This window comes from Chrysochloris asiatica, unplaced genomic scaffold (assembly GCF_000296735.1).
Source record: "Chrysochloris asiatica unplaced genomic scaffold, ChrAsi1.0 scaffold00160, whole genome shotgun sequence".
In the NCBI taxonomy this organism is placed as follows: domain Eukaryota; kingdom Metazoa; phylum Chordata; class Mammalia; order Afrosoricida; family Chrysochloridae; genus Chrysochloris; species Chrysochloris asiatica.
Window position 1 is genome coordinate 6276503 of NW_006408678.1, and position 16440 is coordinate 6292942.

Consider the following 16440-nt stretch of genomic DNA (forward strand, 5'->3'; position numbering starts at 1 on the left):
GTGGTTACAAATCGGTCTGCTAACTTCAAGGTCAGCAGTTTGAAACTACCAGCTGTTCTGTGGGAGAAAGATGAGGCTTTCTGCTCCGGTAAAGATTTGCAGCCTCGGAAATCCTGTGCAGGGTCACTATGAGTCAGAACTGACTCCACAGTATTCAACAACAACAACAGTCTTACATCTTCAAAAGGCTTGGGGCAAACCCAGGTCCTTTGGATGGACAGATGACCTCTGTAATGGCAAGAATGGCTGTAATTCTAGGAGCTAATATAATATGTTGTTGTTCCTAAGTGCCACCGAGTCGGTTTTGAGTCATAGCAATCCTCTTTAGGGTTTCTGAGACTTCTAAATATTTGAGGGAGCAGAAGGCCTCATCCTACCCCCACAGAGAGGCTGGCGGTCTCGAACCATGAATTTTATGGTTCACAGTCCAGTGCTTATTGTATGAGAAGTGCTCACTCCACGTTCCGATGTTCTTTCTCTCACAAGAGGTATGATAGTTGTTTTCACCTGTTTATATACTTTGCTCCATGTCACTATGACCAACATCATAAATGCATCATTTTATGTCAAGAATTGAGTCATAAACTTCATAAGTTACCTATTGGTTTTATAACCTCATCGAAGATGTTGGTTATAGGTTTTAAAGTGCCATCCTGGAAATAACCTGAGCACTGACTTCAAGTTGTGAAGAAATCAAGGACTGTGTGCTTATCAGTTTTATGCCACTCCCTGGGAGTAAGTTAAGGTCTTTAGCATTGCATTTTGAGTACTTGAGTGTTCTGCTACCACCGAACTAGGCAGACATGTAGACACAGTACTAAATGTGTAACAGATGCTCAATAACAAATTGGTTAGCTGAATTCGAATTTGGCATTCTCTAAATCTAATCTTTTAGTAACTTTTAAAAAAAATTGTGGAAAACTTTGAAACATTCACAGATAGAGAGAATAGTGTCTTGAAATACTTTTGTACCCTTCAGTTTATATATTAACAATGACCAATTCATGACCACCTTTCATTTCCTATTTCCCCCACTAGGCTATTTTGCTATACATCTGCAATGCTAGGTCATTTAATCTGTATTTCTATATGTCTTTGAAAAATAAGGAATTCTTTTTTAAAACATGTTATAATACCATTATCATACATAACATATTAGCCATAATTTCTTCAAAGTTCCTTCATTTAATTTTTTACAGTGTTTTTTAGAATCATGATTCAAATAAACTCATTTATTGAAATTACTTGTTATATATCTTTATCTTCTCTTTCTTGCCTTTTCATATAGAAAACATTTATTACTATTACTTAAAGCATAAATATTATTTCAATAAGAGCTGCTTTTAAAAACTATCAACAGGCACAGTTGTCCAAAGAAATTAACTTGTAGGAGAGCATACTTAATGGAACAGAATATTTTGTTTTGTTAACAATTGAAGAGCATACAGAAGGAGGGTTCTAAAACTGATAAATCTGGGTTGCTTGAAAGTAGATGCCTTCTATAGCTTCTGTTTACCTTGTTTCAAACTCACCTATCTGATGGTGTTTTTATTGTTTTAAAAATGTGTCATCTGTTTTCTGACATCTTATTCTTACTGTTGTTGTTAGGTGCTATCAGGTTGGTTCCAAGTCATAGCAACCCTAAGTATGACAGAACGAAAACACTGACCAATCTGAGGCATGCTCACCATCTTTGTTGTGTATGAATCCATTGTTGTAATCACTGCGCCATTCTGACTCATTGAGGATCTTCCTGTTTATCACTCTCTACTTTACCAAGCATTACATCCTTATCCAAGGACTAATACCTCCTGATAACATTTTCAAAGTATGTGAGGCGAAGTCTCACCATCCTTGCTTCAAAGGATTTTCTGGCTCTGCTTCTTCCAAGACAGATCTGTTGTTTCTTCTGGCAGTGTAGGATATAGTTGTTCACCAAGACCATAATCCAAATGTATGAACTCTTCTTCAATCTTCCTGTGAATATGTTCAGCTTTCACATACATATTTTTGTTGTTATTAGGTGTCACCTAGTTAGTTCCAATTCATAATGATAGTGGAAGAGCTCTTACGGATAAATTCTTAAATGATGGGCACCTCAATGGAAAAAATGGGCCCAAATATAGTTGGTCTAAAAGAGACAGTGATTTTATTTTTTAGGAAGTATTTTTTGTTGTTATAGTTAGGTATTGTCAAGTGGGTTCTGACTCACAGTGACCCTGTGTTAAACAGAAGGAAACACTGCATGGTCCTGCCTCATAGCTTTGTTTGAGCCCGTTGTTCCAGCTACTGGGTCAGTCTATCTCATTAGGGGTCTTCCTCTCTTTTGCTGACCCTCCCCTCTACCAAGCATTCGGTCCTTCCCTAGGGACTTGTCCATGCTGACAAAGTGGCCACCATCCTCCTCTCTCCTAAGGAGCATACTGACTGTACTTCCTCCAAGACTGATGTGTTCATCCTTCTGGCACTCTGTGGTATATTCAATAGTCGTCACCAACACCATAATTCAAATGCATCAGTTGTTCTTTGTCTTAATCCATTGTCCAGCTTTCACATGCATATAAGGCAGTTGAAAATATCATGGCTTGGATCAGGTGCACCTTAGTCCTCAAAGTGACATCTTTGCTTTTTAATACTTTAAAGAGGACTCTTTTGCAGCGGATTTGCCTAATGCAATGTATCATTTAATTTCTTAAAAGAACCCACAGTAAGACATCAACAAATCCCATCTTTTCTCTGGTTATCATGATGTTGTTTATTGGTCCAATTGTGAGAATTTTTGTTTTCTTTACATTGAGATGTAATCCATACTGAAGGCTGTAGTCTTTGATCTTCATCTGTAAGTGCTTCAAATCCTCTTTACTTTCAGTGTTTTTTAGTAAACAATTATCGAAAGATATGACTCATGCAATTGTGAAGGTTGGCAAATCCCAGATCTGTAGTTCAGAGGACTACTCTTCTCACCCACATAGTTTCAAGAGTTGAGGACTCCAAATTATCAGGTCAGACGACAGGCTGTTGATGGTGAGAACATTTGTTATTGAGGTGTAATTTATAAGCCAAAACGTGCATGGAGCTTAAGTGCACATTTGGATGACTTCTGGCAATGGCATACAATCAAGTAACACCCCCTGCCCTAACTCAAGATATAGAATATTTCCATTATTCAATCCCAGAAAGTTTTTTTGTATCTTTTTCCAATAAATGCCCTAACTACTCTAATAGCTACTTTCTGATTGGATCACCATTGATGAATTTTTCCTGTTCTTAGATTTTATATAAGTGGAATCATATAGGAGGGGCCTTTTTATATGCAGTCTTTAACAAAGTGTTTTTGATATTTCATCAGTTTTCCTACACACATCAGTTGTTCATTCCTTTTTATTGCTGGTATTTCATTGGATATAAATTACCTGTTGTTAAGTGCTGTTATGTCAGTCCCCTGTATAGAGTTTCTAAGGCTGTAAATTTTTACAGGGGCAGAAAGCTCCATCTTTCTCCTAAGGAGGGCCTGGTGACTTTGTGCTTAGCAGTTCAGTTTACCATGCTCCTATACATTGTATATATTTACTAAAAATTATTTACACATTCTCTTGTTGATGGACATTTGAGCTGCTAAGAACGTTCTTGTGCAGGTTTAATTTTGTTTTGCGCTGCTGTTTGTCAAGTTTTCATTTATATTGAGTGACTAACTAGAAGTAGTATAAAATTTAAATATACATCTACTCTACGACCCAGCTCATAGAGGGAGTATGTAAGACACTTGAAAGAAACTGCAAAATTATTTTCTCAAACATTGTTTTTCTCAAGTAGTTGTATCATTTTAAATACTTGCCCCACAATGTTTGAGAATTCCAGTTATTCCTTATCACCACCAACAAATTTTATTAATTGTATTAAAAAATTAATATTAATCTTTTTCAGTTTTAATTAAACAACTGCAGAGCCAAATATGACCTTGAATGTATCCCACCTGAATTTAGAGATCATCTGAAGAATAGATTTGTTGCATTAGACACAAAACACTGAAGACCAGAAGAGTTGTGGAATGATTTCAAGAACATCATACAGGAAGAATGCAAAAGATCATTAAGAAGATAAGAAAGAAGGAAAAGATCAAAATGGATGTCAAAAGAGACTCTGAATCTTGCTCTTCAATGTAGATCTTAAAACAAATGGAAGAAATGAGGAGGTAGAAGAGGTGAATAAAAAATTTCAAAAGTCAGCTTGAGAAGACAGTGTCAAATATTATAATGAAATGTGCAAAGACTTGGAGTTAGGAAAGCAAAAGGGAAGAACACACTCAGCATTTGTCATCAAGGTAAGGGAACTGATGAACAATTCAATCCTCAACTTACAATATTGAAGGATTTGATGGACAAAAGATTGAATGATGCAGAAAGCATCAAAAGAAGATGGAAGGAATACATGGCATCACTGTACTAAAAATAAATGGTCAACCATTTCAAGAGGTAGCATATGATCAAGAGCCAATGATATTGAAGGCAGAAGTCCAAGATGCATTGAAGGCATTAGCAAGGAACAATGCACTGGGAATTGATGGATTACAAATTGAAATCTTTCAACAAAATGCTGCAACCAATGAGGCATTCATTTTCTATACCAAGAAATTTGAAAGACCTGGCCAACTGACTGGAATAGATCCATATTTGTGCCCTTTCCAAAAAGGTTTGACCCTATGGAATGAGGATATCATCAGACAATATCATCAATATTGAATGCAAGTAAAATTTTGTTAAGGATTATACAAAAATGGCTGCAACCAAACATTGGCAGAGAACTTCCAGAGTTTCAAGCCACATTCAGAAGAGGATGTGGAATGAGGGATATCACAGTTGACATCAGATGAATCTTGGCTGAAAGCAGAGAACACCAGAAAGATATTTACCTGTGCTTTATTAAGGATGCAAAGGCTTTCAATTGTGTGGATCATGACAAGCTATGGACAACATTGCAGAATATGAGTATTCCGGAACACTTAATTGTGCTCATGAGGAATCTGTACATAGACCAAGAGGCAATTATTTGAACAGAACAAGGGAACACTGAATGGTATAAAATTAGGAAAGGTGTGCACCAGTGTTATATTCTTATACCATACATACTCAGTCTGTATGCTGACCACATAATTTGAGAAGCTGGATTATATAAAGAACATGGTGTCAGGATTGAAGAAAGACACATTAACAATCTGTGATATGCAGATGATATAGTCTTGCTTGCTCAAAGCGAAGAGGACTTAAAATACTGATGAAGATCAAAGATTGCAGCCTTTAGTATGGGATGCACCTCAATGTAAAATAAACAAAAATCCTCACCATTGGATCAATAAACCACTTCCATATAAAAGGAGAAAAGATCGAAGTTGTCAAAAACGTCATTTTGCTCGAATCAACCATCAACACTCAGGGAAGCAGCAGTCAAGAAATCAAATGATGTATGCATTAGGCATATCTGCTCACAAGGCCTCTTTAAAGTATTGAAGAACAAAGATGTCAGTTGGCAGGCCAAGGTGCACCTTACTCAAGCCATGGTATTTTCATCCACCTCATGTGAATGTGATAGTTGGAGAGTGAATAAGGAAGACCATAAAAGAATTGATGCATGTGAGTTATGGTGTTAGAGGAGAATCTTAAAATACCATGGACTGCAAAAAGGATAACCAGTCTGTGTTGGAAGAAGTACAACCAGAATGCTCCTGGGAAGCCAGGATGGCCAGACTTTGTCTGTCATGCTTCAGACATATTATCAGGAAGGACCAATCCCTGGAGAATGATCATGTTTGGTAAAGTGGAGGGTTGAAGAAAAACAGGAAGACCTCCAATGAGATGGATTGGCACAGTTGCAGCAGCAATGGGCTCAAACATAGCAGGACCGGGCAGTGTTTCATTCTGTTATGCGTAGGGCCACTGTGAGGCAGAACCAACTTGATGACACCTAACACCAACACCAATTAGTTGAAACCATTTCAACAGCAACAACAACAACAAAAAACAGTTTTAGTGTGCAGTCAAAGCTGAGAATCACTGATGTAATTGTTTCAGAATAATGATTTCAATGAAATTATAGCATTGTAAGGTAATAGTTCCAAATAGTTAAAACTTTCTTTGCAGTTCTTTTTTTCTTCCTTAAGGTATAGCCCTCAGAAACCCTATACAGGGTCACTATGAGTTGGAATCGACTCAATATCAATTAACAACAATATTTCACTAGGGATGTATGTTAAATTGTGTTTCAAAATAATTTCTTTTTATGTATTTATGCCACACACACAAAAAATAGAGTTGTGCTGTTAAGTATTGTCAAGTCGTTTCCAACTCATATTGACCCTGTATAGGGCTTCTGAGGAGGAGCTGGTGAGCTTGAACCAGTGACCTTGTGGTTCAAACCAATGCTGCAGTTCAGCACATTAATCCACAGTGCCACAGGGTTAGATTCGTTTATTTTATTTTGCATTTTAGGAGTTTAAAAAAATGAATGAATTGTAATTTATAGAGCATTTACATGGTCTCAAAGTTAAGTCTACAAAATGCATTAGGTTTAGAGAACCATCACTGTTCCCTCTCGTCCCTCCTTCCCATATAAGGAATTTTTTTTTTTCTATTTATTTTTAGTTTATTCTCCCATTTAAAAAATATAATATCCTTGTCCACTTTTTAGATAAGTGGTAACAAACTATACAGTCTTTTCTCCATTAAGATCCTATCTTATAACATGAACAACAGGTCTTTTAAGGACTGGTAGAATATTATGTGTATTTGAACCACATCTGATTGGGTGAAATGATAAATACCCTTCATTCTATCTGGTCTGGACAACCACCTAGCAATATTAAGTCGTTTCCTAGCTTGATTATAATATAAATGCTTTTCCATTTATTGAATCTAGGCAATAATGGATCTGTGTATGATATCTCAAGGTAGAAACCATGTTTATTTAACTCATCAAATACAATTTTATCTCCATTTGCTTTGTGGCGCTTTAAGGGATATGGATAAGTTCACAAATATAGAGGTTGGTGCCAAATTAATGACATATAGTTCTGCTCCTGGTGAGCTTTTGCAGGGCACCTTTTCACCATTAAATATGCATTCTCTTTTCTTCTGCAGTCACCGGGTTCGATCTATGGGGTGCAGTAGTGGCAACAGGGGTGGTCTGCACATTCTACTGCACAATGGTATGTCAACAACGTTCTTTCTCCTTCCACTCTATGCACTTGCTTTGCAAAACTAAACATTTCCATAGTTTGATGCTGCAAATTGGCTTGTTCAGACCTATTCTCTTACTCCTAACTTTACACGGTGTAACTTTTTTGTAAGGAATATTTGGTCTGGAGTAGAATTGATCCTCAGTAGAGCATTGATTATAGCTGATTTTTGTTTTAGTCACCTGAGCCATTGTAATGGCATCTAATTGGATCCTCCTTTAATTCATCCATGCTCTTACAAAGTTATTATAGCTGTGCTCATATTATTCCTCGTCTTAGAAGCCTATAATAACTGTCCATTGCCTATCAGCAGAAGTGACAGAATATGCCACCTATATTGCATGGGTACTGTTATTGTGGGCGCTTGACCTTAGCACTGGTGTAGGTCTTTTGAGAGCCCTGTTATTCTAGACTGACTTTTTGTTGCTGGGTCTTACAGAAGATGAGTCCTAGAGAAGGACTGGCTCAAAGGGTAACAGGTTTGGAGGGGAGTTTGGGGTAATGACTAGTATAAGACAATGTTAGTGTTTCAACCACTGGTATGACCATTTTAGTGAATCCTGGTTGGATGTCAGCCCTAACTATAGGATAAAATACATGCTATTGCCTTTTGAAAATTTCCTTTGAATTTTCTTCCCAACCGTCTCCCACACCACTCTACTCCATCCCATCCAGCCATTCAACATGCCTTATTTTTTGGCCCTTCTTGGCTTTTGTTCATGCTGCTTCCTCTGCTGGGAGAACCTTCCCTCTTTACCATTGCTTAGGTTTTAAGGCCTAGCTTAAATATTGCCTTCTCTGTGAAGCTTCTCCTGACTTGATCATATCTGTTATGTGCACTTTTTTTGGACCAAGTGCCATGCTTTTATCATTTTTGTCTAGTACAGTAACTGACATGTAGATGGTTATTACTGAGAGAAGCCTTAACCCTATATGTTTCCCCCTCTAAGGGTGGCCTTAAAGCAGTCATCTGGACGGATGTTTTTCAAGTTGGGATCATGGTGGCTGGATTTGCATGTGTGCTTATACGGGCTTCCGTTGTTCAAGGAGGAATGAGCACTATTCTAAATGATTCCTACAGTGGTGGAAGATTAAACTTCTGGAAGTAAGTTAATTACCTCTTAGTTAATCAAATTGATCTTTTGCCTTTTCTGCATAAACAATCTCATTATTGAAATGGAAAGCTTGAATTAAACAAACAAACCACTAAGGATGTGGTACAGAAAACTGAAGCCAGCAAGTAAGTGTTCTGCCAGCTCTTTAAGGGATTAAAATGGTCAGCTAATGCAAGGTACTTCAGGTGGTACATTTTTCTGGGAAAGGACATGTAGCAAAAGAGTATTTCTTTCAGATATTAATGTCTGGAATTTGTTGAAGGGTGGGGTTGCATCAGGGGCGAATTGCCCAATAAGAAAGGAATTCATGGGCTTACTTATGAATTTGTAGTGAACACCTGTAGTGAGCAATTGAGGTTGTCCACTGCAGATTAGTAAGTAAGCACAAGTAAGCCTGTGTTCTCCTTGTTGACTGGTTTCTCTATTGCTGTCAAGGATGGTAAATTTGAAAAGAGGCTTTGATTCCTTAGGAAGGTGCTGTGGGGTTGGGAGAGAGACAAATGCCAGCCAGACCTAGAAGTAGAATCTTTAATGTGAGAATGTGAGAAAATGGAAAATTGTTTAATGCAGATTAGTAAGTAAACACAGGTAAACCCGTGTGTACCTTGCTTATTGAGTAACCCAATACTGGGTGGAGTGATAAGGGAAGAGACAATAAGAGATAAGAAAAGAAAACCTCTAATCAAGAGAAAGACTCTGGGTGTTGTGCTGCAGGATAAGTACGGCAATGGTTCAAACCCACTAGCCACTCCTTGGAAACACTATAGAGTCTCTGTGAGTCAGTATGGACTCAAAGGCACACAACAACAATCAAGAGGAAGGTGTCCGGCTGTGGTGATGTAGGATAAGCCCTGGACTGCTAACCACAAAGTTGGTAGTTCAAACCCACCAGCTGTTCCTTAAAAACACCCTAGACAGGGCAGAACCGACTTGATGGCATTTAACAACCACAGTAATCAAGAGGAAAACACTGAAAGACCTCGTGGTTGGAGTAAACACTTTTCCCCATCAATTTTATTTATTTTTGTTATGCTGAGAATCTACACAGACAAATATACTCAATCCAACACTTTCCACATGTGCCATTTAGTGACAATGATGACATCCTTCAAGGAGTGCAACCAATTCTCACACTCCTCTTCTGGGTTGGTCCTTCCTCATTCATATAAATTTACTGTGCCCTAGGGTTTCTATATAACCTTTCAAGTTGCTATTGTCAATTTGAACATATATAGTCCATAAAAGAGCATAGTATTCAAGGCAGATCTTCCCCCCACCCAATGCTGTAATCCCTTTTAAAAAATGTTTTATTGTGTATTATATGATAGTTTACATGGGAGAACACTAGCTTTACATTCATCCTATCATATATCGTTTCATTACCATGGTTACAGTCCCCTCCATGTATCATCAAACCACCAAAGGGTATACCCCATAGGCCTGCAAGGCAGATCTTTATACTCATTAAGCTAAGTCATTGTTCAGTTTTAAGATGACTTCAGGGGATAGCTTTGGTTTAACATTTAAGGATTATCTCAAAGTCATAGTCTCAGGGGTTCATTCAACTTCAGAAAGTCTAGAGTCCATAAGAATTTGAAATTCTGTTCTGATTTTCCCCCTTTTGATCAAGATTTTTCTATGGAATCTTTGATCAAAATGTTCAGTAATTGTAGCCAGACACCATTCAGTTCTTCTGATTTCATGGCAAAGGGTGTAGCCACACATCCCATCCTTCTTTCCGACTCTCTTTCTTCCTCTGTTGTTCCAAGTGAATAGAGACCAGTTGTTGTGCCTTGAATAGCCTCTTGCAAGTTTTTAATACCCCAGGCACTACACAATGAACTAGATGCACTGAACACATTATTAGGCCAATTCACTGGGATGCCCCATGAATTCGTTGCCTAAATCTCCAAACCAAGGAATCAAATCCCATGAGATTTTTGGTTGCACACAAGAATGCTTAACTACTTTTTGTTGTTGTTATAAAATAGAACACAATTTTTGCTAATTCAACTTTTTACAGATATATAACTTAATAACCATTATAATAATCAACTATATAACACTATCACTTAATCAATTTGATTTTCCCATTATCATTAACTACTCCACCTTCCCTACCTACCACCCTTGATAACCACTAATAAACTTTGTTCTCTATGCATGTGATTTTTTTTTTACTTCTTTTTATATAAGTGAAGACATATAATATTTGTCCTTTTGTGATTGGCTTATTTTGTTCAGCATAATGCCTTCACGTGCAATTCATACTGTAGCTTCACGACTTCATTTCTCCTACTGGTTGAATAGTTTTCCATTGTGTGTATGTGCCACATTTTGTTTATCCATGTATCTATTGATGGGCATTTAGATTGTTTCCATCTTTTGCCTATTATGAATTGTGCTTGCATGAATATTGTGACACAAGTCTCTGAGTCTCTGCTTTTAAATCTTCTGTGTGTATACCTAAGAGTGGAATTTCTGGCTTATGTGGTAGTTCTCCAACACTGATCTGCCAGTTTGTAGTACTGTGGTGGCTTGTATGTTGCTGTAAGTGATAGAGGTGCTCATTTGTGCTAAGATATTTGGAAGACAGCTACCTGACCAACCAACTGGAAGAGCTCCACATTAGTGCTCATTCCAAAGAAAGGTGGTGCAATAAAACATGGAAGTTATCAAACCATCAGTATCACACACAAGTAAAATTTTGCTGCAGATCGTTCAAAAAAACCAATACAGCAGTCCATTGTCAGAAGATGCCAGAAATTCAAGCTGGATTCAGAAGAGGACATGGAACCAGGGTTATTACTGTTGATATCAGCTGCATCTTGGGTCAGGCGCACCTTAGTCCTCAAGCTGACATCTTTGCTCTTCAACACTTTAAAGGTCTTGTGCAGCAGATTTGCCTAATGCAACACATCATTTGATTTCTTGACTGCTGCTTCTGTGAGTGTTGATACTTGATCCAAGAAGGATAGAGTCCTTGACAACATCAATCTTTTCTCTGCTGATAAGAATGTTGTTTATTGGTCCTGTTCCTTAGAGGCCAAGATGGCTAAACTTCGTCTCTCATACTTCAGACATATTGTCAGGAGGGACCAGTTGCTGGAGAAGGGTATCATGTTTGGTAAGGTGGAATGTCAGAGAAAAAGAGGAAGACCCCCAATGAGATGGATTGGCCAGGTGGCAGCACTGATGGACTCAAGCGTGGTAACAGCAGTGTGGCTGGCCCAGGATCGGGCAGTGTTTCGGTCTGCTGTACATAGGGTCACTATGAGTCAGTGCTGACTTGATGGCACCTAACAACAACAACAACAAATCAGATGAATCTTGGCTGACAGCAGAGAGTACCACAAAGATGTTTACCTGTGTGTCAGTGATTATGCAAAGGCATTTGACTTTGTGGATCTTAGAAAATTATAGATAACATTATGAAGAGTGGGAATTCCTTATTCCAAAACTCCATACTTAATTTTGAACAAGAGGTAGCTGTTTGAACAGCACAAGAAGATACTGTGTGCTTTAAAATCAGGAAAAGTGTGTGTGGCAGTTGTATCCTTTCATCATACATATTCAATTTGTATGCTTAGCAAATAATTCAAGAAGTTGAACTACATGAAGAACACAGGATCAAGACTGGAGGAAGACTCATTAACAACCTGTGAATGCAGATGACAAAACCTTTCTTGTTGAAAGCAAAGATGACCTGAAGCACTTACTGATGCAAATCAAAGACTACAGTCTTTAATATAGATTATACCTCAATATAAAGAAAACAAAACCTGCACAACTTGATCAATAAACAACAAAATGATAAATGCCAAAAAATAAAGTTGTTAAAGATTTCGTTTTACTTGGATCCACAATAGATACTCAGGGAAGCAGCAGTCAGGAAATTATAGGGAGGATTGCACTGGCCAAATGTCCTGCAAAAATGCTCTTTAAAGTGTTAAAGAGCAAACGTTACTTTGAAGACAAAGGTGCCCTTGCCCAAGTCATTGTACTTTCAATCACCTCTTATGCATGTGAAAGCTGGGCAGTGATTAAGGAAGACCAAAGAAGAATCTGAATTACAGTGTTGGCAAAGAATATTAAATATACCATTCACTGCCAGAAGAATAAACACATTTGTGTTGGAATCAGTACAACCAGAATGCTCCTAGAAGCAAGAATAGCATGACTTCTCCTTATGTACTTTGGACATGTCATCATTTGGTACCAGTTCCTGGAGAGAACATCATGCTTAGTAAAGTAGAGGATCGTGGAAAAAGAGGAAGACCCTCAATAAGATGGAATGACGCAGTAGCTACATCAATGGGCTCAAACACTGCTTTACAATGGAAAAACGGAACCTATCTTTTTAAAAATCATTTAAAAAAGATATTTTCTTTTGCTTCAAGATTCAGATTGCAAGGAAAAGAGCAAACCAGCTGGCTAACATGGGTCATGTTTTCCTATTCTTGGCTAGAACTGACAAGGACAATTTGATTGACAGACTTTCAGACTAATGAATAGTGCAATGGTGGTTGTTGTTAAGTGCTGTTGAGTGAGTTCCACATCATAGCAACCCTGTATAGGGTTTCCAAGGAGTAGCTGGTGAATTTGAACAGCCAACCTTGTGACTCAAACCAACCTTGTGGTCCAGCGCTTTATTCCACAGCACCACACCAAAACATTCCTGAGTCACTGTTGCTAGAAGACTGGGAAATGGATACCAGGAGACAGAAACAATAAATGACCATTCAGGGGACCTGGATTACTCCTGATTTTTCTCCCCATAGCTAGGTTGAAGGAAGAGAGTATGTGGTCAATACTTTATACAAAAAATATTTTGCAGCACAGTAGTAGTAGCATATACATCAAGAAGATATTCTAAGAAGTGAGTTATTAAACATATTTATGATCTACACTCTGAAGATTACCAACCATCAAGCAAATATGAAAAGCCTTATTGAGTTTCAAATATTTCAAGAATATTTCTTGTTTTTGATATATATTTGAGAATATAGTAGACAAAATATTGGCTCTGAAGTGGAATTATATGTGCAAAATACATCCATTTTGTGTTCATTTTAATATCTCGTTTGCTGTACTGTGCTTGGAGCCTAGCGCTCTGTGCCTGCCCGTCTTTTTCTTCCTCCAGTTTTCTTTTCTTTTCTGTAGTATGGCATGGAGGACTTGTTTAAATAATTCCCTAAGGTCACGGGAGAAAGATTTACATCAGAATGATTAGAACATTTATTTACTCCAATCACATATGAAGCCATAGCCACTGTCATCAAGTAGATCTGTCTCATAGTGACTTCACATAGGGCTTCTGAGGCTGTATATATTTACAGGGACACAAAGCCTCATCATTCTCCCATGAAGTAGCTGGTGGGTTTGAACTGTCAACCTTTAGGTTGCAGTCTGGTTCCTACAGTGCCAGTAGAAGTTCTTCCAATCTCATATAGAGTCCCAAAATATAAGAAAGAATCCTTTTTTAAAATTTTATTGAACTGACTTTGGAAATATTTATACATTTTATGTTAATAAATGTTTGTATGTGTATATGGAGTACCATATATGCTTGTTTACAAAAATTTCTAGGGGGATTTTCTGTAGTTGTCTGTTGACAGTGAAGATTTTGTTTCTTGTTTCTTTTCATTTAGTTTTGATCCTAACCCTTTGCAAAGACATACATTCTGGACAATTATTATAGGAGGGACCTTCACGTGGACCGGCATCTATGGGGTCAATCAGTCCCAGGTGCAGCGGTACATTTCCTGTAAAAGCAGATTCCAGGCAAAAATGTAAGTCAAATTATGGGGTGAATCATTAATAACTGTTAGTTATCTTTTTGGAAACAAGTTTTAACACAAGTTTAAGGCTTTGGCATCATGAAATTCAAAGAGATAAGTGATTTGCTTAGTCATGAAAGCTTCAAACAGAAGATGTAAAGTGGTACTATACATTTTGGAGTGAGCCCTGGTATGGCTTGGTGGGATAAGCACTGGACTAGTAACCGAAAGGTCAGCTGTTTAAACCCACTAACTGCTCTTGGAAACCGTATGTTGTTGTGCATAGGGTCAACTCATAGTGATCCTGTGCACAACAGAACGAAACACTGCCTAGTCCTGTGCCAACCTCACAATCATTGCTATGTTTGAACCCATTGCTGCTGCCGCTGTGCCAATCCATCTCATTTGGGGTCTTCCTCTTTTTCTCCGACTCTCCACCTTACCAAACACGATATCCTTCTCCAGGAACTGGTCCCTCCTGATAATATGTCCGAAGTATGAGAGGCAGTCTGCTCATCTTGGCTTCGGAGGAGCATTCTGGCTGTACTTCTTCCAACACAGATTGGTTGGTTCTTTTGGCAGTCCATGGTGCTGGAATCAGAACTGAACATAAATCCTGGCTCTACTGTACGTAACCTTAGCCAGGATTTATGCTCAGTTCTGATTCCAGTGCTGTTATTGAGCCTTTATGCTATACTGGACCACACATTGTATATGGTAACACTGAACACAGAAGATTCCTACTATGGAATGCATGTTTGCTTTTCATAGCTAATGGGTAGTTTTATAAGCCACAATCACAACAAGGTTTTGTGTAGTTACGTCAATTCTAAGAACATATAGCGGTTTATCATTGTATTACTTTTAATAGGAAAATGAGGAATAGTTACTGCTCTGTTGGATGCTAAAATTCTTCATGACAAGAAGCCTTGGGGCAGTCTAATTAGGCACAGGTGTGAGCCTAAAAACACCCATGAAACTCTGATCAGAAGCATTCACTCATTCAATGGGAAAATGCCATCTGTTTCAGGTGTTTGCAAATAAATTGTTGATCGACATTATTAGCAGAAGATTAGGCTAAAATAGAATAAATGGTGTGTGGGTTACCAAAAGAGAATGTGCATTTATTGAAAGTATAGAGAAAGAAGTATAATCACTAAAGTCTCTTCTGTTCATGTAACACTTTTCCTAATCTTTGTACCAGGGATTACAAGTAACATCTGCTGCTTTGTTTTCACCTCTGCAGGTCTCTCTACATCAATCTCGTCGGGCTCTGGGCAATCCTCATCTGCTCGGTGTTTTGTGGACTTGCTTTATATTCCCGATACCAAGACTGTGATCCTTGGACATCGGAGAAAGTGTCTGCACCAGACCAGGTTCACTACCACATTTTTCTTGGTCATGTGTTTAGGACATTCAGAAAGTCTTCTCATTATTAGTTGGGAGCAGAGGGAGAACAGCAAATGGCAAAAAATAATTATCCTTTTGAGACATGGTTGGAATGGGCAAAAGGGGGGAAATAATATTAAGATGCTTGACTGTCTTTTGGATCTTGGTTTCCTTGGCATACCATTATAAAATAGACACTTGAGGGGGACAGAAAGGAATAGCCAAAAATATCACCATAGAAAGCTTGTAAGTCCGTCTTCTGCCTATAACTGATTGGAATACCTAAAATGGGGCTACAGTGTACCCAGTGAAGGAGGCTTGCTGTGGAGCCTCTGAATTACATAAGTCCATAGGTAGAATCCTGAACCCCATACAGAATCTTCTGAGGTGGGAAATTTCCACTTGAAAGGACAAGCAGATCAGCCTGAAGTGGCTAGAACAAAAGATACTTCTTGAACGAAAGACTGACAGGAGAAATACAAAACAATAAAGGCAGTCCGACTGATTACTACAAGAACAAGCAAGTTTCTCGCCCAGGAGACATCAAGGCAAGTGGTCGGGTCCCCTCAGGGCAAACCCCTTTCCAAGACTAAGACTCAATGGGAATACATTCTCTGATTGGTGACCATGTTCCTCACTGATAAGGAGAAGTAAGGGGAAGTAAGTGGAAAAAACAACAATGAAGCTGCGAGGTAAGCCCTACAACGTTCAATAGACTTCTGTGAACCCGGGTGAAGACCTGGTTGGCCAGCAGTGTGGTAAGACCTAGGTACTATTGGGCCCAGAGTCAGTGACATAGCCACAGAGGACTAGAGTGGAGAGTGAAGCGTCTAGCTAATTAGAAGGGGGGGGGGGGTTTATGCATAAGAACACCCACACTTACAGATAATACCCACTTGACCTGGCTTCAATGACTGGATGATCAGAG

The 16440-nt window shown here is 38.4% G+C and overlaps 1 protein-coding gene across 1 annotated transcript in view; it reads left to right on the forward strand.

The window, feature by feature from the left end:
- SLC5A8 (solute carrier family 5 (sodium/monocarboxylate cotransporter), member 8) overlaps nt 1-16440 on the forward strand; it is a 54551-nt gene that overhangs the window by 11029 nt on the left and 27082 nt on the right. Inside the window, exons 4-7 of the mRNA XM_006871103.1 lie at nt 7131-7198; nt 8179-8333; nt 13995-14135; nt 15370-15499. Coding sequence (XP_006871165.1) covers nt 7131-7198; nt 8179-8333; nt 13995-14135; nt 15370-15499 — 494 coding nt within the window. The remainder of the gene's footprint in view (nt 1-7130; nt 7199-8178; nt 8334-13994; nt 14136-15369; nt 15500-16440) is intronic.